This window comes from Gopherus evgoodei, chromosome 24 (genome assembly GCF_007399415.2).
Source record: "Gopherus evgoodei ecotype Sinaloan lineage chromosome 24, rGopEvg1_v1.p, whole genome shotgun sequence".
Classification (NCBI taxonomy): Eukaryota; Metazoa; Chordata; order Testudines; family Testudinidae; genus Gopherus; species Gopherus evgoodei.
Window position 1 is genome coordinate 3,017,989 of NC_044345.1, and position 22,310 is coordinate 3,040,298.

At 52.3% G+C, this 22,310-nt stretch overlaps 1 protein-coding gene across 1 annotated transcript in view; it reads left to right on the forward strand.

Annotated features, from left to right (window-relative positions):
- Window positions 1-21,847, forward strand: part of VANGL2 (VANGL planar cell polarity protein 2) — a 44,929-nt gene extending 23,082 nt beyond the window's left edge. The window contains exons 3-9 of the mRNA XM_030542421.1: window positions 6,488-6,756; window positions 7,429-7,549; window positions 11,385-11,992; window positions 13,436-13,572; window positions 14,562-14,697; window positions 15,120-15,351; window positions 16,330-21,847. Of these exons, the coding sequence (XP_030398281.1) occupies window positions 6,686-6,756; window positions 7,429-7,549; window positions 11,385-11,992; window positions 13,436-13,572; window positions 14,562-14,697; window positions 15,120-15,351; window positions 16,330-16,590 (1,566 nt within the window). The 5' untranslated portion in view covers window positions 6,488-6,685 and the 3' untranslated portion in view covers window positions 16,591-21,847. The remainder of the gene's footprint in view (window positions 1-6,487; window positions 6,757-7,428; window positions 7,550-11,384; window positions 11,993-13,435; window positions 13,573-14,561; window positions 14,698-15,119; window positions 15,352-16,329) is intronic.
- Window positions 21,848-22,310: the final 463 nt, after the last annotated feature.

Consider the following 22,310-nt stretch of genomic DNA (forward strand, 5'->3'; position numbering starts at 1 on the left):
TCCCTTCCTAGCCGCAGGGGGAGCGTGGTCTGTGACACCCCCTCCTCCTGAGGAACGAGGGGTGTGCGTGCGGGTGTTTGGTGCAAGCAGCTGGCTGGATCATGTGATCCATACCTGGAGGCCTGGCATAGTAACTGATGCTGCTGTGTAATTAAAAAGCAGCCAAGAGTCATGCAAGCACATTCACTGCACATGCAGCTCGGGGTGGGGTCCCAGCAGCTTCTCACTTCCCCTTCCCTCGTGGCCTATGAATCCTGGCCAGGATTTCGTCAACCCTTCACTGGGGCTGCGTGACTCCCCCACACTGGCTCTGCCTGTGCTCCCCACCCTTTTAGCAGACTAACACAGCACCCACTGTGGATGGAAGGGTTGTGACTGGCCTCCCCTGGTGTCAGGTCCTAGTCCCAGCAAGAGGGGAAGGAGATGGTTCCTTTCATGATAAACCCCAGGTTTCACAGAGCACTTTTCATCAGTAGCTCTCGATGTGCTCTAACAAAGGAGGTGTCATTAGCTCTGTTTTTACAGCTGGGGAAACTGAGGCATGGGGCAAGGAAGGGCCATGTCCAAGGTCACCAAGCAGGCCAGTGGCAGAGCTGGGAATAGAAACGAGATCCCCGGAGTCCTAGTCCAGTGCTCTATCCACTAGGCCAATCTGCCTCTTAAAGGACCCAGAAGCCTCTCTGCAAAAGTACATCTTTGGCCTTTTCCCTAGGCAGCTACAAGTCCCAACCAATTTCCCACCCTTGGGGGGGTCCATCCTCTTTTGCAGCGTTCACTGTCATTCCTGGGAGGGGCTCCTAGATGCACATGCAGTCCCCACTGGGTTAGTATTATCCGGGGCATGTCGGAAGACCCTTTTCTCCACAGTGCAGTTGTAGTAGTGGGAGAAAGGATGTGAAATTGACGTGGTGGGGTTTGGTGGCTCTGTTCGGGAAGGGTTCCAGGCCTGATAAGCTCAGTTAGCAAATCAAAGGCCGTTTTTCTTTTCTAGTAGGTTTGGAGGCAACGTAACCGATTGGCTAGTGCTCCAGGAGAGCTGGCGTTCTGGTCCCGGCTCTGGAGAGATCGCTAGCTCGGTTTCCCTCGCGTGCGCCCTTTGTCTTGGCTGTTCAGAGGACGAGATCTTCAGGGCAAGGATCGTATCGTGCTATGTCTCTGCTCAGTACCTGGCTTGGTGGGGCCTTGTAACAGAGCTGGAATTCAGCCCCATGGTCATGGCAACTCCAGTGAGTTGCTCTAGAGTGGACCTCATTAAGCAGAGCTATGCCTACTTGACGGATTGGGGTGATCAGGGGAGAGCAAAGAGACTAATTAGCCCCCGAGGCAGAGGGTGGAGAAGACCCAGTTAGGAAGTGCAAAGGGAAGATACCTTTCCTCTGGCCACGGGAGCTAAGGGGTGTACGTCACCTTAGCTACGGGCTGCACGAGGCTGTAAAGGTGACGGGGAGAACGCTGTGAAACAAACCATGTGCGAGGCTCACCACAAGAAGGTCTCCGAGCTGTTTGTAACTTGGAAATAGACAGAGGCAGGACCCCACCCTCTTAATTGGCCTGACAAGGAGCACCTGGATGGGAACACGCAGCCCAGGTTCATTTTATGGGCCAGCCGCCCAGTTATCGGCCTCAATCGCAGCTGGTGCCTCTAGGTGCTTCTGTAACACAACTCATTCTTTTTACACTCTCCCAGCACCCTTGTCCTGCTCTAGCGCCTTCCAGCCGAAGCCTGCAGAGTGCTTTGCAAACCCCTAGGTGGAATATACCCGTGTGCTGGAGCATCCAGTGATGAGGGGGCTCCCAGCTCCCCTAATGATTGACCCACCCTTCCTCTGAAGGGCTACAGACACCATCCGAAAGCAAGTGGGCAGGAATCAAATGCCTGAGAGGCTCCGTAAATGGGCTAGGAACTTGGGGGGAGGAAATATTGAAAGAGGAGACAAAATGTATTGCATTCTCTTCTGGCTTTGTGTGTTCTCTCTGCCGATTGTAGCCTCTCTGGAGAAGAGAGAACCCTGTGTCCGTCCGTGTTCTCAGGGCCGAGCACAATTTAGAGCTATATAATTTTTTCCCCCAAAAGCAATTTACAGCTCCCCAATCCAATCGTGTGTGTGTGTGTGTGTGTGTGTAATAATAATAATTACATTGGCACATGTGGCTATAAATAACTTTAATTGGAATCATTGGGTTGCTGATGTTTTCGACGGTCTGGCAGCAGTAGGTACAGGAGCAGCAGGATGCATGCTATCAAACGGGGGTTTGATTTCTTGCCAGTCACTGGTTTGTCCTGGTGGCTTCTCCCGTCCTAACCCCTCGTGTTGACCGTGGGCAACGTTTTCAAAAGCGGCGGCTGAAGCAGCCTGGGTGTGATTTTTCAGAGGGGCTGAGCCCTGCTTGGGTTTGGCTGGCAACCTACAACTGGTTCCAATCTGCCCTGATACCATTTATTATGACCTGTTCCTTATATTATCCACTGAATGGGTCATCCTGCATCTAAAAATGGTGCTTAAATTCCTTTGTGTAGTTCCTGATAAATCCTCAGATTCTTCATTCAGAAAAGATTCTTTTTAAATCTAGGGCCAGATTCCCAGCTGCTGTGAATGGATTTCACTGGAGTGAGACTAGTGAATGATCTAGCAGCTAGCTCATTGACCGATCTCACTCCAGTGAAATCATAGATTCATAGACTCTAGGACTGGAAGGGACCTCGAGAGGTCATCGAGTCCAGTCCCCTGCCCTCATGGCAGGACCAAATACTGTCTAGACCATCCCTAATAGACATTTATCTAACCTACTCTTAAATATCTCCAGAGATGGAGATTCCACAACTTCCCTAGGCAATCTATTCCAGTGTTTAACTACCCTGACAGTTAGGAAATTTTTCCTAATGTCCAACCTAAATCTCCCTTGCTGCAGTTTAAGCCCATTGCTTCTTGTTCTATCATTGGAGGCTAAGGTGAACAAGTTTTCTCCCTCCTCCTGATGACACCCTTTTAGATATCTGAAAACTTCTATCATGTCTCCTCTCAGTCTTCTCTTTTCCAAACTAAACAAACCCTTCAGCCTTCTTTCATAGGTCATGTTCTCAAGACCTTTAATCATTCTTGTTGCTCTTCTCTGGACCCTCTCCAATTTCCCCACATCTTTCTTGAAATGCGGTGCCCAGAACTGGACACAATACTCCAGTTGAGGCCTAACCAGCGCAGAGTAAAGCGGAAGAATGACTTCTCATGCCTTGTTTACAACACACCTGTTAATGCATCCCAGAATCACATTTGCTTTTTTTGCAACAGTATCACACTGTTGACTCATATTAAGCTTGTAGTCCACTATGACCCCTAGATCTCTTTCTGCCATACTCCTTCCTAGACAGTCTCCTCCCATTCTGTATGTGTGAAACTGATTGTTCCTTCCTAAGTGGAGTACTTTGCATTTGTCTTTATTGAACTTCATCCTGTTTACCTCAGACCATTTCTCCAATTTGTCCAGATCGTTTTGAATTTTGACCTTGTCCTCCAAAGCAGTTGCAATCCCTCCCAGTTTGATATCGTCTGCAAACTTAATAAGCGTACTTTCTATGCCAACATCTAAATTGTTGATGAAGATATTGAACAGAGCCGGTCCCAAAACAGACCCCTGCGGAACCCCACTTGTTATACCTTTCCAGCAGGATTGGGAGCCATTAATAACTACTCTCTGAGTACGGTTATCCAGCCAGTTATGCACCCATCTTATAGTAGCCCCATCTAAATTGTACTTTCCTAGTTTATCTATAAGAATATCATGTGAGACCGTATCAAATGCCTTACTAAAGTCTAGGTATATCACATCCACCGCTTCTCCCTTATCCACAAGGCTCGTTATCCTATCAAAGAACGCTATCAGATTAGTTTGACACGATTTGTTCTTTACAAATCCAAATCAATTGATCTCAGATTCTAGCCTTTAATTGTTATTCTCTACACTCCTGATGCTGCACTCAGCTTGGAAGGGCGGCACACTAGTTTGGTCACTTTCATTCATTAACAGCCATTCTGCTGCGTTAATTCCAGGATGGGCTTTTCAGATATTTTAACGTGCACCACCAGATTTGAACTCCAGAGCTTTCCCCCTTAGATATGAGTAGCCTATCACTGTTACCAGGCCAACAGCACAGAGAGCCTTTATTAGAGTTTATTGTATATTAATATGGTTTTGTTACACCCCTCTTCTCTCCCCCACACTTTAAAAAAAAAAGAAATCTGAATTTGATGGCTAACCCATTCCATCCCCGTTTTCTCCAACCTGGAGTAGCTCTGAATCTCTCGGCATTTTGCAAACTCTGATAATGGACTCAGCCCCGTGAAGCTGACCTGTGTTATTTCTCCCCCATCTCCTCCCATTTTACACATGAGGAAACTGAGGCCACGGTGGTGAGGTGGCCTGTCCAGCTTCTCACACACAGTCAGTGGCAGAGCCCAGGTCTTCTGATTCTCACGCCTCTGTGCTTTGACCACTGGACCACACTCCCTTTCCCAAGGCGGGAACAGAACCCACGAGTCCTAATTCTCAGAGGGTGGTTCTCAAAAGGACTCGTAAGTGAATCTAATTTCTACCTCTTTTAAGGAGCTTCCCACTGCAAGGGTGGGCCAGGGGTTAAGGTTCTCCTCTGCGACTTGGGAGACCTGCATGTGGTTTCCTGCCCTGCCACAGACGCCCTGTGGAGCTTTGAGCCAGTCACTTCAACTTTCTGTGCTGCAGTTCCGGGCCAGGAGCTTTCGGGGGCAGGGTCATGTTTCTGGTCTGGGGCTGTGGCTACTAGGCGCTACCACAACATGAAGAATAAGGATACTAGGGTTGAACAGCCTACAGATAAGGGCCCAAACTGCATTTCTCTTGTGCCATCCCAGTGACTTAAATGTGAATTTCACACTCTGGACCTTTGGCGGGGTCGGGCTCAGGAGATTTCCCCGCAGTTCTTTGCAGAAGCCAAAACTCCAGCATTGAGTTTCTGGATCTGAGGTTCCATGTCTGTGCCAGGAAACTTGTTCTAATGGCGCCTTGCCGCTTTGAGATGAGTCTGAAGCGCTGCCCTTGCTGAGTAGGTTATTTGTAAGTTGGTCCCCACTCTGGGTGCTCTCCTGGCAATTAAAATACCAGTCAAGGTATTAATTAAAACATAAATTACGCGAGACCAGTGCACGAAAAAGCTCTTCTTTCAGTGTCGTTTTAAAAAGGGACGGAGAGCTCAGAGGTCTGAAAGCTGATGCCAAAAGAGAAAATGCCCGAGAGAAATCGCCCAAATGAATGTAACATGTTAATACCAGTTATTGCTAGAAGTTAGTATTATCAGAACCCGATTCTCATTTTCCCTCCCTTTGAGTTCCCTGGGCCCTGCCAAAATAGTGTCAAGAGGCCTTAGTGGCAGGGAGAATCAGACACTGCTGTATTTTTCTTTACGATGACAGGTTATTTTAGCTGCTAAGAATGCGCTGTCAGTGATTACATGTACTACGGAGCACCCAGACTGCGCCAGGTGCTGCACTGACACATAGCAGGGGCTGGACCCTGCCCCCAAAGGGCTTAGTTGAAATGAGGAAGACAGATGGGCACAGAGGGATTTGATCTGGGTCCCACTGGGACCCAGTGAGAGACCCGGGGATAGAACCCAACTCTCCTAGGTCCCAACCCAGTGATGTAAAAATGCCTCTTGACAAGGGAGCGCTTTTCTACTGAGGCTAATGTCTAGGGGAAGAGGGGCGGAGGTGGACGCAGTGTGGGGGAAAGGTTTTTAACAAGGGCCTTTCGCTTTGTTCCCCAGGGCTGGATGAAGGATTGGTGGGATTGAGCCATTTTGTTTCCTATCTATAAAACAAAAGCTGCTTTCTCCTAACTAAGAAAAGGGGTCGGAGGAAAACAAACAGCCGGGAGTCGCTCTCTTTGTTGCTAGAAACGTTACATGTCGACTTGGATGGCTTCGATTTTTATCGGGAAACGTCCATTTCGCTTTCACAGAGCGGCAAAGTTAGACCCCTGCTGTTTGAGAACTCATGAGAGCATGAGTGAAGGCTGCTTAACTTCATATCTTTTGACACGAACATTGAAATGGATGAAAATAAGAAAAAAAAAATGCTTAAATATATAGAGATGTCAGAATTACACATAGAAACCGGCTTCTCAAGCAGCTGATGGCGCAGCTCGGGGAATTTGGAAACTGTGTTGGAAGACCTTGTTGGCGAGCGGTATTTCCTGCCTCTCCCTGCGATCTCCCAGCCAGTGCAAGAGCAGCCTTCTCTGCAGCTCCTACTGTTTGTAGTGGCCATCTCCACCTTGCTGGTCTCTCTCACTGGTCACGGATGGCTCAGGGGATTCTCTGTTGAGGCTGCTGGGCTCAGACAGACCTTGGGGCTCCCTCTGGCTCGGTGCTCTGTGTTTTTAGGGAGGGTGGAGTTAGTCTGACACCGAGTGGGGATCCCCTCCAGGAGTCTAATTCTCTCCCGTCCTTCCCCAACAGGGCGTCATTTTCTTCTGAGACGAGCCCAGCCAGCTGATCAAAATAGAGTCCCTCAAGGTGACAGTCGACTTCCTGAAGGTGCCCCTTGGCCTGAAGAAGCCCGCGCTGAAGGAGGCAGCGGCCGCCTTGGCTGCTATCCCTGTCGGGAGACCCAAGTCCGTCAACGTGGAGCGCTACAAGGCCCGGCGCTCCGACAACATGGACAACGAGTCGCAGTACTCGGGGTACTCGTACAAGTCGGGGCACTCGCGCAGCTCCCGCAAGCACAGGTGAGAGGGCGGGGTGGGGGCCTGCACCTGGGCCTGTGCAGTGGGGGGAGGGATGAGGGGCTGACCTGGCTTGTGGGGAGGGGAGCTAAGCTGGTTCAGGGGGGCGAACCGAGATCTGTCCTCAGGATTGGGGAGGGGGCGGGGGGAACGAATCTGGATAGGGCGGGGGAGGTGCCTCACCCCACGTGCAACTTCAGGAGAACCCATGGCGGGGACTCCCCCCGACCCTGCATCCATCCTGGAGGGGGGCAGGGGAGAATGCCCTACTCCCTGTGAGCAACCTCCCCATGCACACACACCTGCCCTTGGGGAGGAGGAAACAGCCCCCCCGACTCTATGGGAGAGGGGTGAAGCCCCCAGACTATATCTGCCCTTGGGGAGGTCGGGCTGTCAGGAAGGCCTTGTGACCTTGAAAGATCCGGGACCTGGCTCCCCCTACATCCGTCCTAGTGGGGAACCCCCTTCTACCCCCACTCCCCCATCTATCTTCAGGCTGGTGCATGGAGGAAAGGGAGACTCCCTTGTGTGGGGTCTGGGAGGATCCCCCCTACCCAGCATGCATCCTTGGGAGGAACGTACCCCATTCCCCCTCTCTGCCCACTCCCAGCCACGTGAGCCCATCAGCCCCTGCGCTTCCCCCTCTGACCCTCGGCATCTCTCCCTCTCTTCCAGAGACCGGCGGGACCGGCACCGCTCCAAAAGCCGGGACGGGAGCCGGGGAGACAAGTCAGTGACCATCCAGGCCCCTGGGGAGCCCCTGCTGGATAACGAGTCGACCAGAGGAGATGAGAGGGTGAGTGGGGAGCGCCAGGCTGAGGGTGGGGCTAGCAGGTTGCTCTCGGCTGGTGGGGAAAGGGATGTATTGGGCATCAAGAGGTGGAGGCAGGGTCTGTGTTTTGTTCCTCCCTCGTCTCTGGGGGAGGAGCCTTGGGGACTGTATGCCCACCGCCTCCCCGTCGCCAAAGAAACCAAGGCAGGGGCTTTGAAGCCACATTGCCTCCTTCACGTTGTGGGAAAATGGCGGGGGGGAGGGAGGGGAGGGACCTCTTCCAGAGTGGCTCAGTGAGGCTCCCCTGGCCCAGACAGTGGCCTGAGCGACTGGGCTCACCTCACCCTCTAAAACACTCCGGCCCTGATTCTCAGTTTCTCCAGACGCAGGGTGGTGGTGAATGGAAGCAGAATGGCTTCAAACCCTCCCCCCCCAGCCCCCATCTTTACGCTCCCCATATTGTGGGGCTGCACTCAGGGCCCCTGGGATGAGTTAGAGCAGCCTCAAGGCTGCTCTGGATTCACACTTCGGGCCCTGGGGCAGCAAAGAATACCCAGAGTGCAGCATGCCCCAGCCACGTTCCCGAACCACTCTCTATGCAAGGGGCTGGGAGCCAGGGCCCTTATCCCAGCTCCACACCAGCCAGGGAGCCCCCTTGCACATGGGGAGGGAGGATCTTGAGGAGCTGTTTCCACCCACTTTAGGACCCCTTCAGCCAGTTAGAAGGGCCTGAGTGTGCCTGAGAACCAGGCTCTTTACCCAGAGACTCTGAATTAGGGGTTAGGTGAGACACCCCCAGTTTCTAGAGCGTTGGCCTTGGTCCTCTCCTCTCTGCAGGGTGAGGACTGTGGCAGCTGACGGTGGAAGTGGCAGGGCACGGGGGTGGGAAAGCAACATTGGAAGTTACCGCCCTGACCAACCCCGGTTTGCAATTCTCCGGCTGTGCTATGCAGCAGCTCAGAGGAGAGGAAGTCCCGCGATTGCTGTAGATTTGTCCTCTGCTTTAATCCTCCCTCTGCCAAGCTAGACGGACTGAGCTCTTTTAATCTGTCCTTGTTAGAAAGTCCGTCCCGCACACCCCCTTTGTTTGTCGTTGCGCTTTTGCCTGTTTTCAAATTGGTCGACGCTTGTGCGGCGGAACAGAGCCCAGAACTCAGTATTCCCTGGGGGGGACTCTCCTTACTCCTCATAGCAGGGGGTGGGGTTTTTGGGTATGTTGTGTCGTTTGGGCCGGGGGCTGAGCTGCAATGGAAAGAGCTACCCTCATACCAGACTCCGGGCTCATGTGCACTAGAAAGGGTTTGGCAGTATACTTTATACCCAGAGGAAATAAACCAGACCAGGATAAGGCCTTTTATGCTCATATAACTGCATGTCCAGTTGTGCTTATTCTGTCTTAGTTTTGATAGTTAAAAAAAATCACAGTGAAGCAACACTGCTGTGCTGGTATGTGCTTTAAGGAGGATTGGGTGACTGTAGATGCTGAGATTCCAAATGTTAAAGCTTTATCGCCATTAAAACACAAATTGTCAACATCACCTGTTAAAATACAAACAGTAAATATCCTTCAATCAAACGCTACTGTGTTCACAAGCCCCATTTTTTTACTCTGTCCATCTGTCAATTTCAACGATTCTCGATGGAAATATTTTTCCTCGGTTTGTGTGTCTGGTGAAATTGACATTTACCTGTCTCAGCCTAGTTTTAAGGGTAGACGAGGCCTTACTGTGTCCCCAGGAGGGAGTGACACTGACAGAATTATATCAGGATAGCTCGTAAACCTTTCTTTAAGGGTGTCTCTGAACTACAGACATCTGCCAGCACAGCTCCATCGATGATCCCTGACCCGCAGAGCCAGGCTGGCAGAAGTCCCTAGTGAACACAGAGTTCTGCTGGCACATTTGTTCCTGGGATAGCTCATTATGCTCGTGGGTTGAGGGGGGCAAGGGCGTGATAAGCTATTCCAGCAAAAGTGCAGCTTTTCAGGTAGAAGCTGTGTTCACATTCGGAGCGCTTTGCTGGTATTGTGCAGTGGGATTCCTATCCTGGTCAAGCGCTCTGTAATAGGGTGGCTTGCCCTTAGGGGAGGTGTTAGCCACGTAAAAGTCCATGTGCAGTTCTTAAGGGGCCCACAAGGGGGTGCCAATAGGGCCTGGGTGCCCCTGCCCATGACGGGGTGCCCAGTAAATGGTGACCCTGCTGCACGCTGCTAGTGTAAGGCCTTTGGGACAAGGCCCATCTTTTTCTCCTGTGTCCATACAGCGCCCCTCTGGTATGTGATTGACACTCCTAGCCACTATGTAAGAAACCTAAGAAACCACTGAATGATAATGGACAAGGCCAAGCATTGCAGGCGTGCATTGCCCTGGTGTAACTACAGCCACCCTCTGAGGGTTGCACTGCTTTCAAGGTCCCCGTATGTAACCTTGTGCGTGCGTAGTAGGGACATCAGCGGGCTTCTGCTCTCGGCAGCCTGCCGGGGCTCTCTGGATCCCCTCTCCCATCTCAGGAAGCATCCCAGGGGAGTGGTTGCTCTATGGAGACGACATCACGGGGTTGAGGGGTTCAGGGAGGAATTTGTGCTGGCTAATGCCCTACAGCTTCCCTCCACGCTCAGCGTCCGGCAAGGGGCGCTGGCTCGGGGACAGCCAGCTCAGCTGACGGAGGCCTGGTTTTACGATGGGGAACCAGACACAAGTCAGGGAAGCCGACGAGGCTGTTGCCTGCCAGGTGTTTGGCCATTACTGTACAGCAGGGGCAGTCCCTTTTTTTGATCAAGGTCCAAATTTCTTGGTCAAGGTCCAGACTCCAGAGAAAATAACGATAATAAGAAGTAAATATAAAGCTTTTGGGGTCCGTTCAAAAGCATCTCCCAATCTAGATTTGGCCTACGCGCCATCTGCTGCAAAGTAATACCCAAAGGGGTAAGGACTTTGCTCAGGCTAGTAATTAATGAGCAAATATATCCGAACTTCGAGGAGGAAGGCTGGGTTTCAAGTCTTCTTTAAAGGGCTTGTGGTGAATCTCAGGTCTCCGAGCAAGGGTGCTCCCATTGTACTACCAGGAACCTGCACCCAAAATAAACATACTGAGCCAGCAAAGGTTGCCAGTGAACCTTGCCCGTGGTACCAGCCCATGGAAGAGGAGGTGCTGTGGGTGTCAGGAGCTTATGGTGGTGGGGGGATGTGATTTCACTGGTTGTCAGTGAGGGCATTTTGAGATCGGACTTGAAAATTTAACCCATCAGGCTCAGAGGGCTGGGTGTGGGTGCTGAATTCCAGGCCCTCTCCTCTTGTGCTTAAAGGGGCACTGTGGCCTCGCATAGCGGAGAAGGGGTGAGTGTCGGACTGGCACGTGAACGTAGTTGCTTCTCCCCTTGTTACGAAGGGGATTTGTGTGGAAACCTTTTAACGTTCCCATTTCAGAGTTTATCTGCTGCTGCCAGTAGGGCGTCACTTGCAGGGGAAGGCAGCATGTCCCCTGGACTGGGAACGGGACAGGGAAACAGGATACCTGGGTTCTAGGCCTGGCGGTGTGAACCGGGGCAAGGCCGTGCCTCAGTGTTCCCCTCTGTAAAATGGAAACAATGATCTTGTCCTCCTTCACAAAGGGCTTTGAGATCTGTGGCTGGAAACCAAGGAACTGGACTGATTCTTAGTTCTTTTGATCTGGCATGGCTGGAAGGCCATGGGGATCTGATACTGTGGGGCTTGGATGGTCTAATCCTGTGGGGCTGAGGGTAGTTCTGATCCCATGGGGCAGGGGTGGGGGGAGAGTCTGATCGTGGGCAGGGGGGCTGGCAGAGTCTGTTCCCACAGGCCAGCCCCCATGCATAACCCTTTCCTCCCCGCCCCTCTAGGACGACAACTGGGGTGAGACCACCACGGTGGTGACGGGCACCTCTGAGCACAGCATCTCGCACGATGACCTCACACGCATCACCAAGGACATGGAGGACAGCGCCCGCCTGGACTGCTCCCGCCATGTGGGCGTCTCGCTGGGCGGGGCCCTGGCGCTGCTCTCCTTCCTCACCCCGCTCGCCTTCCTGCTGCTGCCCCAGCTGCTGTGGCGGGAGGAGCTGGAGCCCTGCGGCACGCCCTGCGAGGGGCTCTTCATCTCCGTGGCCTTCAAACTCCTCATCCTCCTGCTGGGCAGCTGGGCCCTCTTCTTCCGCCGCCCCAAGGCCTTCTTCCCCCGCGTCTTCGTCTTCCGGGCCCTGCTCATGGTGCTCGTCTTCCTCCTCGTCGTCTCCTACTGGCTCTTCTATGGCGTGCGCATCCTGGACTCGCGCGACCGCAACTACCAGGGTGTGGTGCAGTACGCTGTCTCCCTGGTGGACGCGCTGCTCTTTGTCCACTACCTGGCCGTGGTGCTGCTGGAGCTGCGCCAGCTCCAGCCCCAGTTCACGCTCAAGGTGGTGCGCTCCACCGACGGGGCCAGCCGCTTCTACAACGTGGGCCACCTCAGGTGAGGGGCGGCGCGGCTGGGGGCGGGAGGGCAGTGATGCCTGTGCTGGGGGAGCGTGTGTGTGAGTGCCCCCTCTTGGGGGAGAAGGGGTGTGTGTGTGTGTGTGTGTGTGTGTGTGTGTGTGTGTGTGTGTGTGTGTGTGTGTGTAACTGCCCCCTGCTGGGGGAGAAGGGGAGTGAGAGAGAGAGAGTGTGTGTGTGTGTGTGTGTGAGAGAGAGAGAGAGAGAGAGAGAGAAACTGCCCCCTGCTGGGGGGGAAGGGGAGAGTGTGTGTGTGTGTGTGTGCGTGTGCGCGTGCACAATTTACCCCAGGGATGGGAAAATTGTAGGTGAATGTGTTTTGTGTGTCCCACCACCGATGCTGGGTGGTGTATGTGTGACTGTCCCATGCTTGCGGGGAAAGGGGTGTGTGTGTGTGTGTATAAAATGTTGCTCTGTGCTAGAGGGAACTACACCTGTGTGTGTGTTTGCGCACACTGCTGCCTGCTGCAATCTCAGGGAGGGGAGTGGTGGCAGTGTGTGTGTTTGTAGGCCTGTGCATGCATTTTGTATCCACACCTGCTTGGAGGAAGTGCGTGTGTCCGCCCATGAACATTCATGCGCTACTGTCCCCTGCTGCATAGATCTGCACCTGCGGCAACAGTGGAATTAGGTCCAATAAAAGATATTAGTCACCTACCTTGTCTCTACAGTAACAGTCGCATCCATGCCATGTCTCCTTTAGCTCCAGCTGCAGGGACCTTTCTGGGGCCTGCGCCGAATCCCCTGCCCATGGCTTGTAGGGAGGCTTGATAGGGTTAGATTTTTATCCGTAAATTCCAGTAAGCGTCAATTTCACTGTCCTTGTGCAAGCACACTTGAAAACACTTCTTCCGGGATCACAGAAATTGACAGCCAGGCAAAATAAGAAAACTGCTGCTTGAGAACTTAGTAAAGTTGGATTTAAGGAGATTTACTTTGTTTCTTTTGACATATGATGTCAGCAGCTTGCGTTCAACGATTACAAAGCTTTGGCTTTTTGAACATCCAATGCCTGCCATTAAATAATTATTTTCTGACCTGTTCGCCCCTTCTGCTTCCTGCGATTGTGAAAATAGAACTCAGTAAGAATCTTTACAGATGCTTAAAACCAGCCTTGGATATTATCCCTTGAAACGATCAAAACAATCAAAGTTGAGGCCTGGTTGCAGTCACCGTACAGAGGCCGGTCATCGGTCAGTCTGTACTGTCGTGGCTGGGATTTGCTGCTGCCACTGGACAGAGAGCTCCATCCCAATGGCGTGGTGATGCCGCATCTCTGCCTGTGACTCACAGATCCAGCACATCAGTCTCCCTTTTGTTCTTCTCCTACTGTGTACATGCGTCCCCTCCCCTCCCCGGCAGCGCGAGTCTAACCTGTACTTTTGTGTCCCTCCCCGTGCCCTGGCTGTGTCTCTCCCCACAGTATCCAGCGCGTGGCAGTGTGGATCCTGGAGAATTATTACCACGATTTCCCCGTCTACAACCCTGCCCTCCTCAACCTGCCAAAATCCGTCCTGTCCAAGAAAATGTCTGGGTTCAAGGTGTACTCGCTCGGCGAGGGTGAGCTTGGGTCCCTCTCCCGTCCACCCTCATCGCTGTCTCTCCTTACTCGGTTTCCCCGCACTCTCTGTCCAGCCCCGGAGCCCCGTTGACATTAGTGATGTTATAAGGAGGCGAGAAATCAGCCAGTTTATTTCTCACCTTGCTCCCAGCCTCGGCTCTGGTTAGCAGGAGCGGATTTTATTTGATAAAGCTCCCTTTTATTACCAGCTTTCCTCTCCTCCTTCTCCTCTGCCTGAGCATGGAATTATTCTCTGTCTTGCTGGGAATGGCTTCGGATTTGAATGCATATATTCACACCAACACAGAAGTCTTATTTACCCCCCCCCCCCCCCCGGTGGAAGTGGTTATTGGTAACTTACTGAGATCACCGGAACCGGTTTAAGTGTGTCTACAATAGGGGGTTCACACCCGATTAACTAGAGCCATGTCATTAAACGGGTACGGTTTTCTGACTGTAGACAAGGCTTTGATGCAGGAGGCCTGAGGGTGGGATTTTCAGTAGCCTGTTAATATTTGATGTGTTTGAAGGTAGGTCCACCTAGAAACCTGGGCAGTGGGCAGTCTAGATCTGAACACGCGGTTGGATCCAGTGTTCTGGTGCCAGGCCAGGCTGCAGCGTTGACAGACAAAGCTGCAGAGACTTAAAACCCAGCGGGTGTCTTCCCTTCCACCGGTTGCAGTGTTAGTCCACAGCAGCTCACTGTGCCTGGTGAGCTCGTCGCACAGGTGCAAGCCAGGAGGGGCTGAGCACAAGTTGCCGGGGTGCTATTACGTTGGGGCGCTCCAGGCTTTCGGAGACAGCCCGGGTGATGGGCGTGAGTAGGTGCTGTTTGCCAACGGCTCTAGAAATCTCAGCGTGATGCTGCATGAGGTGCCCTCTCCCCTGCCTGCGTTAGTGGCTAGTTCTAGTTAGTGGCTGGTGCTGCCTGCTCCTGTGACTTCTCTCCCTGTGTCTAACCGCCCCACCCCACTCCTTCCCCTTCCAGAAAACACAACCAACAACTCCACGGGCCAGTCACGGGCCGTTATCGCTGCGGCCGCCCGGAGGCGCGACAACAGCCACAACGAGTACTACTATGAGGAGGCTGAGCACGAACGCAGGGTGCGGAAGCGCCGCGCCAGGTACAGACGTCGACGGGGTGCAGTGCTCCCTAGTGGTGGAGAGGAGTCAGGGCTGGGCTGGGCTGGGTGTAAAAGAGCTTCTGTCCTGAGGCTGCTGGACACAGACAAACCCTGCGGTTCCTCCAGCAATGCAGCTCTCGGCTTGGGAGACAGAGAGACGGACCGCATAGCATGGGCTGCACATCTCGTCTGGCTGGGGAAGCTCCCCCTAAGCTTCTTTGTCCCACAGCAGGTCAAATCCCCGTAGAGTCCTCACAGGTTAGGTCGTGACTGGGGATTGACTTTGGGTCTTTAAGCAAGGTCGCCACTCTCTGAGGTACAGGACGGGTTCGGCCAGCTTGGGGCAGGTGCAGGCTCCAGAAGGTCTGCAGGGGTTCCAAGCGGAGCCAGCTGGGTCACCACTGCTGTCTTCCTCTCGCCAGGCTGGTGGTAGCCGTGGAGGAAGCCTTCACCCACATCAAGCGGCTGCAGGAGGAGGACCAGAAGAATCCGAGGGAAATCATGGACCCACGAGAAGCTGCCCAGGCCATCTTCGCCTCCATGGCCCGGGCCATGCAGAAGTACCTGCGCACCACGAAGCAGCAGCCGTACCATACCATGGAAAGCATCCTGCAGCACCTGGAGTTCTGCATCACCCATGACATGACTCCCAAGGTAGGTAGGTGGGTGGGGTGGGGCCGGGGAGGGAGAAGGGGTAGGCTGGGGAGCTCGGGGGTCGATGGGGGAAGCCCTAGTTCCCGTGGGCCAGCCCGAACTCACTCCTGCTCCCTAGACCTGCAATCCGCCCCCGGAGACTTTTCTCCAGTGAGAATTACTTCTGCACGTTCATGGTCAGACCATGAAACCAGAATCCATGTTACACATGGATTCTGAGCCATTGCCCAGCATCCCTTTTCTCCTCCCCATCTTGGCTGGCTCTGGGGTCGAGGGTCCGTCCATCGCGGAGGTAGCTGAGCTTCAGGTGAGAAGTACAGCAGCCAAAAGCTGGTTCCGTCTATATCATAGGGCTGTATTTCAGAGCCTGTCGCTCCAGCGTCTTCAGCACTGAGAGACGCCATATGAAGTCCCCAGGCTGTATTGCGGTTCAACACAACCGCGCAGCAGCTTTGTTTCCCAACATAGCCGTGCATCGGCCATGTAGGCCAGTCCCTCCTTACCGAGTTTGTACCAGTGCATGCTGGGAAGATCTAGCCAGCTATCCCATACTATCTTAGCCTCTGGCCCCTGGGGGCAGAGAGACCCATGGGTGCTTTTCTGCATGGTGCAGTGCACCTTGGGATAGCAGAGGCAGGAGAGCTGGGGAATGCAGTTGGTAGGGCCCTACCTGGATACAGCTGGAGGACAGAGTTGGAAGTCGAGGCCTGGTGCGAGCCATGTGGTCAGGGACCGTGAGAGTCCCTTGGGCCATGTTCCATGAAGTTCCACTGAATGACACCAGGTCCGGTTCTGGCCCCGGCCCCTCTGCTGTTATGATAAAAGCCGGACAAGCAGATGTTGTTCTGGAGCTGATGGGTTTCCATGGCGACGTTGCAAGGCCTCCTTCTGGCCTGACCCACCAGGTAGCCAGTGGTGCCTCACCAAAGACCACTATCCATTGAGAATGCCCCTCCTGTCTCTTCTCCTGTCCCCCAGGCCTTCCTCGAGAGGTACCTGAGCGCTGGGCCCACCATCCAGTACCACAAGGACCGCTGGCTGGCCAAGCAGTGGACGCTGGTCAGCGAGGAGCCGGTGACCAGCGGCCTGAAGGACGGGGTAGTCTTCGTCCTCAAGCGCCAAGACTTCAGCCTGGTGGTGAGCACAAAGAAGATCCCCTTCTTCAAGCTCTCTGAGGAGTTTGTGGACCCCAAGTCACATAAGTTTGTCATGAGGCTGCAGTCAGAGACTTCGGTGTGAACTGCAAAGGGGGCAGGTTAGGTTATAGGCTCATGCCTGAGGAGGAAGGAGCTGCATCCAGGCCTCTCCCTTTTTTGATCACCAGAGCTTAGAGAGACCATCATGCCGGGAGAGCTCTGTAGGAACCTCCCAGAGCCAGTGTGCATGCCCTAGGGCTCCTTCTCCTCTCTCTGCCCTCCTCCATCTCTGCTTGCCCCCCATTTGGGGGTCAGGGGCAGAGCCCTTTCCCCTTCCTGTCTCTGCTGTCTCCAAAACCCAGATTCTTGTAGCAATCTCCCAGGAGGTCGGAAGGTGTGTCGCGCGAAGGCCGGCGTTTTAGCAGGAAGAAGATCCCTCATTTGGTGCCAAAACTCAAGGGCTATTTTTGTTCCCTCCTTCACCAGCATCTCCAAATGCGGCTGGGTCCGAGGAATCGTCTCAGTTTCTTTTTTTATTACTATCTCGATTCTGGCCTTTTTTACAACTTCCCTGGATGTTTGGAGTGTGTTTTTAAATCCCCACACGCGAGGGTTTTGGAGCATTTGCAAACGTCCCTCCAGTATCGTGGCTGCTATTGAAACCTCCCTGCTCCACCTGCAGGCAGGAAAAGATGAACCAGCGATGCCGACTCTGGTATAGGAACCTCCTCTTTGGCTCTTCTCTGGGGTTTTCCAGATCCATTTTTTAACAACAACAAGAAGACTAGTTTTTAAAAGTTTTTTTTAAATAGCGATTTTTTCCATGTGTGCTGATCTCTGTGCTTTGTAATGGAATCCTGTGTTTTTTGTAAATAGAAACTCAAACCGGACCAGTTCCACTTCCTTGACTAACTGGGTCCAATTCCTCCTTTACTCCACGGGCATCCTTACCCCACTCTGGCAGTGTAAGGGGGCCTTAAAGTGGATGCCAAGTAGGATTACACTGCTGGAGTGGCATAAAGGGGCCTTTGTGTCCAGGAGAATCAGGCTCCCCTCCATGATAAGGTTGGTGAATGTGCTGAATTGCAGGAGATGAGCAGAATGACTCATCCTACTTGTGCCGAGGCCTCAGGCTTTTCTCTGTCTGGAGGCTGAGCCTTGGTTTAGCAGTTGAGATTTATAGGAAAAACCGCACCAGATCTCTCCCATGTCCTAGGAATCATCCCCAGCCTCAGGCAAGTAAAGCAGCTGTGGCTCTTGCTTTTGTTAAAGGTCATGACTCAGCAAGGTACATGCTGAACTTTACCTCCCTAAGGTACTTACATGGCCCCCATCACCACGGCATTTGGGGGGCTCACACACCCCGTGCGGTCGGGCAGTGCTGTTGTCCCCATTCTGCGGCTCAGTGACTTGCCCAAGGTATCTGTGGTGGAAAAGGGGCTCAAACCCAGATCTCGCAGGCCCAGTGGGCAAACCACTAGCCCATTCTTCCCCTGACCCCACAGCGGGTGTAACCTAGCATAGGGCCATTAACTGTAATGGAACTCTGCTGATTTAAACCCGCTGAGATTCTGGCCCACTGATGTAAATGGAATTGTTCTTGTGCTGGAAGTCAGGCATGTGCTTTAATGGCCTTGCTGGTTCAGGGCCTATCATCATCGCATGCACCTTTTGTGCGAAAACTGCCCCTCCAGCTGTGCTCCCATATCTGCCGGCTTTACGGATGCAAACAAGTAATTGCTCCCATGAACCCTGCAGTGGCAAGTGTCGGACCGAGCTGGGTTCTGTTCTTCCTCCTGCACCGTCCACAGAGCCTGACGACAGCATCTCTGGCCTTGGTTCTCAGTGCCCCGAGCCTCACACGGTCCCTTGCACCATTGCACAGCCCGGTGTAAAAGGCTCCCCTTCTGGATCTGGCAGTCTTTGTCCTCCTTTTGTACTGGTGACCCAGGGCACTGGAGAATCAGGTTCTTTTGTCTCCAGGGCTGGTGCGAGAAGGGGACAGAAATGCAGAGATTGCAACTGGTTCCCGGGGCTGGCCACAGCTAATGAAATCCAGCTCTTGGCTTGGTTACAAACGGAGCTGGTCGGATCTAGAGACGAAGGCCTCCAGGTCCATTTCTCTTACTCGCCCTCTGTAGATTGAATTAGTTTTAACATGCCAGCTGGCCCCCTGCACGAGCTCTTGTCCATGGACCAGGGCGAAAGCCAAGTCACTTGACTTAAAAATAATTTTTGCTTCCTCCTAGCAAACTTTGTCCTGGTCTCCCCCTTTCATTTTGTTTGTGGAGCAGCATTGCTGGGCGTGCATCAAGGGCCCAATCTGGCTCCTGCGGGACTCTCCAGGGGCCCAGTTCCTGACCTTCCTGCCTCTTTACTCCAGCCCAAAGTGAGCATGTGAGATGCAGCCGTTCTGATCCGCTGGCATCTTGCACCCGACTTTGCACATGTCTCAGTGACCAGGGCCTAGACCCTGCCAGCTCCTACGCACACGCTGAGCTTTATCCCGTTGGGCCTGCTCCTCTGTGGCGCCCGGTGTTGTTGTGAACATAAGGTTGCTAGTGCAAAGTGAGTGCAAACCAGAATGGTCGTGTGTTCACACCTGCGTCGCACTAGTGCAGCAAAGGGCTGACCCTGTGCCTGTCGGCATCCATGGCAACGCTCCCAATGACTTCAGTGGAGCAGGAGCAGGCCTGGAATGCACCAGATACAGGGTGATGGAGAAGTGGGCACGAGGAGACTGCTCACATGCACAAGTGTCAGGATCTGAGCAAGGCAGGGTGCAAGGCTGCGGAGGATCAGGTCCAGCAAGAGTGTCTCTCCTAAGGCCCCAAAGATTCATTCCTTCTTCCCTCCCATGTCCTCTGGAGCCTGGAATCAGAAACCTGCAATTCGTTACCGTGCCCCGGCCTCCGGCTTTGTACCGAGTCCCCCCACTCAGCTGGTGCTTGTGTCTAGAACTCCCCACCCAGTGGAGACTAGAACTGTCTGTCTGTCTTTCCCAGGGCCTGTATGAATTCTGCCTATGCCAACTTCAGTGCTGGGGAGAGGCCTGGGCCAGACCCGCCGCCTGCCATCCCAAACCGCAAGTGGCAACATTACGATGGGCCCCTCGCTTGCCAAGTTTTCGTCTGACTTCTGTTTGTTTGTTTGTTTGTTTTTTAAGTCAAACCGACACAAAGTCTTTTTGGTTACAAATACCTCACGGGTTTTATACTGGGTCCTTTCTACCGTCTGTGCCGCTGTCATTTGCAAAAGGCTGGTTGTGTGTGTTTGGTGTGAGAGGAACACCGGGGCACTGAGGGTACTCAGAAATGTCGGGTCGCTGTCGGGGTTGGGGGGTTGTAGGGCTCACCAGATTTCGTCACTGTGATTTCTTCTTTTTTTTTTTTTTAAAGCACTAAAATTATTAAAGGACTGTGACTTGTGGGGGCGTGAGAGGAAATTGACACTATTTTTCTCTTGAAGTCAGATCTGCGGTTAAATTTTTCCTTTTATTTTTAAAAGTAGGGATTCCCTCTCTTCCATGCTGTTGCTCAGAGGTTTACAATCATGGTAACTCCCAACCTCTCTAACAGCCCTGGGATATCAACTGCCTTTCTGAGCTCAGCTCCTCCAAGCTAGCCCCCCAGCTGGTCCAGTTGCCGTAACATCTATCCATCAGTCCACCTATCAGTCATAGGATGTTGTTTTGCCACCCATCACCTTAGTGTCTGGGCACCTTCCATATAATATCAACAGCAAAGTCCCTAGTGGATTTCATGGCCCTTTTTGGGGTCAAAATTTGGCTTGGGGGTAGGTTGACCCCCGCTGTGGATCTGGGTCTCCAACTCTGTACAAAGATACTCCGCTCTCTTCTTTCTCCTGTTCTCTCACTGTTCTTTGATTTAATTAGCACCAGATTCACCATGCGGTTGAAGTTATGCCGAAGTCCATGCACCGCTAAACCCTTTCAAACAGCATTGGTGGAACATAGCTGGTGCAATTGCTCTGTGCCACCTCTTCTCCACAGCAGGGGGATTTCATCCCCTCTCTTTCTTCCCTCTTCCCAAAGCATCCTCTTCGCTTACCACACGGGTCCGGTTTTGAGCTTGGTTACACTGGTGTAAATCTGGAGCGACATCAGTGGAGTCACTCTGGATTTGCACAGGTGCAGCTGAGACCAGTCTGACTGTCTTTAGTCTTCCAGGGCTTTTAACCCTTTGTTTCAATCTCCGTTCCACCCTGCTTTGGATCTCTGTGCCTTGGCCTTCCTATCATGACACCAAGCTGCCGGCTTCCCCATCCCTCCCTGCTGGATCATCCCCGACCATGAGATCCGCCTCCCTTTATCTGGCTCAGTTAGTATCTTGCCTCACTTCCTCTTGACTTCATTTCCTTCGGGCCAGATTCCGATCCCAGTAACACTCATGAGGAGTCACTGGAGAGACTCTGGATTGACACCAGTTTCACTGAGATCAGAAACCAGATTCCAAACATCAGTGTCACAGCACAGAGGTCAGTGAAGTGACTCTGGATTTACACTTCTTTAACCACGATTAGAATCTAGAGCCTGATTCCTCATTGCTCTGCATCTAGCTTTACACCAATGCATAGCAGGTGTCAGCCATGAGATAAAGCGCAGGACCACCGAGAATCCCAGCCCATCACTCCAATCTCCCAGACCTCTTTACATCCTTCACCTTCCCCTAGAAAACAAAGCCCTTAGCTGTAAACCCGAAACTTCAATATTCCAAGGACAAGAGGATCCAGTTAAAACATCTGGATCATTGACGATGCTTCATGCAAACATCTGCTTCCATTGCTGCTGCCTTCCACCATTAGGGCGATTACCTTACCTTCACCATTTCTGCTCCTCCAGATGATCTGTTAATCTGTCCATCTGTGTGTGTCCTTTCCTGATTCTCCAGGGGGATCTTTCGCCGACACTGTTTTATGGATCAGCCATCGTCGCTGTGATCATCTTGTCATGTTTCCATGTGCACAATTTACAGGGATAGGGTGGTTTTTGTTGTTGTTGTTGTGGGTTTTTTGTTTTTTTTTTAGTTCCAAAAATTAAAAAAAAATACAGACCCTTCAGTGGAGTGAGATTGTAAATGTAGAGGTGTTAGGGGGTTTGTTTTTCCACTCTGAGTTTAGGGGGGAAAAGGTTCTTTGGGTTTTTTGTTTTGTTTTGATTTTTACAGAGCTGATACCTTGTGCATGCATGTAGAAAATTGTAAAATGTAAAATTGTTTTTTAATATATAAAAAGTTTGTTTTTACAGTTTGCAGTGAATCTAAGCATTATGGCCATGTTAGGAACTTTGGGGTTTTTTTTCATAAATATAGGAACTAAAACTGTACAAATTTTTTTTTATATAAAATAAACACATTTGACATTTTCCTTTTCCTTCTTTTGCCTGTGACTTTGTTACTAAATTGAAAGAGATTTCTCTGCGCTGGTTGTTCTCAGCCTGTACTGTACCAGGCCAATATGGGAAGGGCAGCATGGTCCCGATAGGCAGCATTACCTAGTGGTTAGAGCACTAGACTGGAACTCTGTTGCCAGCTTTGCTGCTGGATAACCTTGGGCCAATCAGGTCCCCTCTCTGTGCCTCAGTTTCCCCATCTGTAAAACGGCTGATAATGCCAATAGAAGAAAATTCTGGCAGGGCTATTAAACCTCATGCTTCAGGGCTTAAGCTAGTCTCTATCTATTTAGCAGTCAGGAGGGAACTTATCATGGGGGGCAGAATACCTCACCTGTGCCTAGGGTGACATTTCTTCCACCTTCCTCTGAAGCAGTTGGTGCTGGACCACTGTCCGAGACGGGATACTGGGA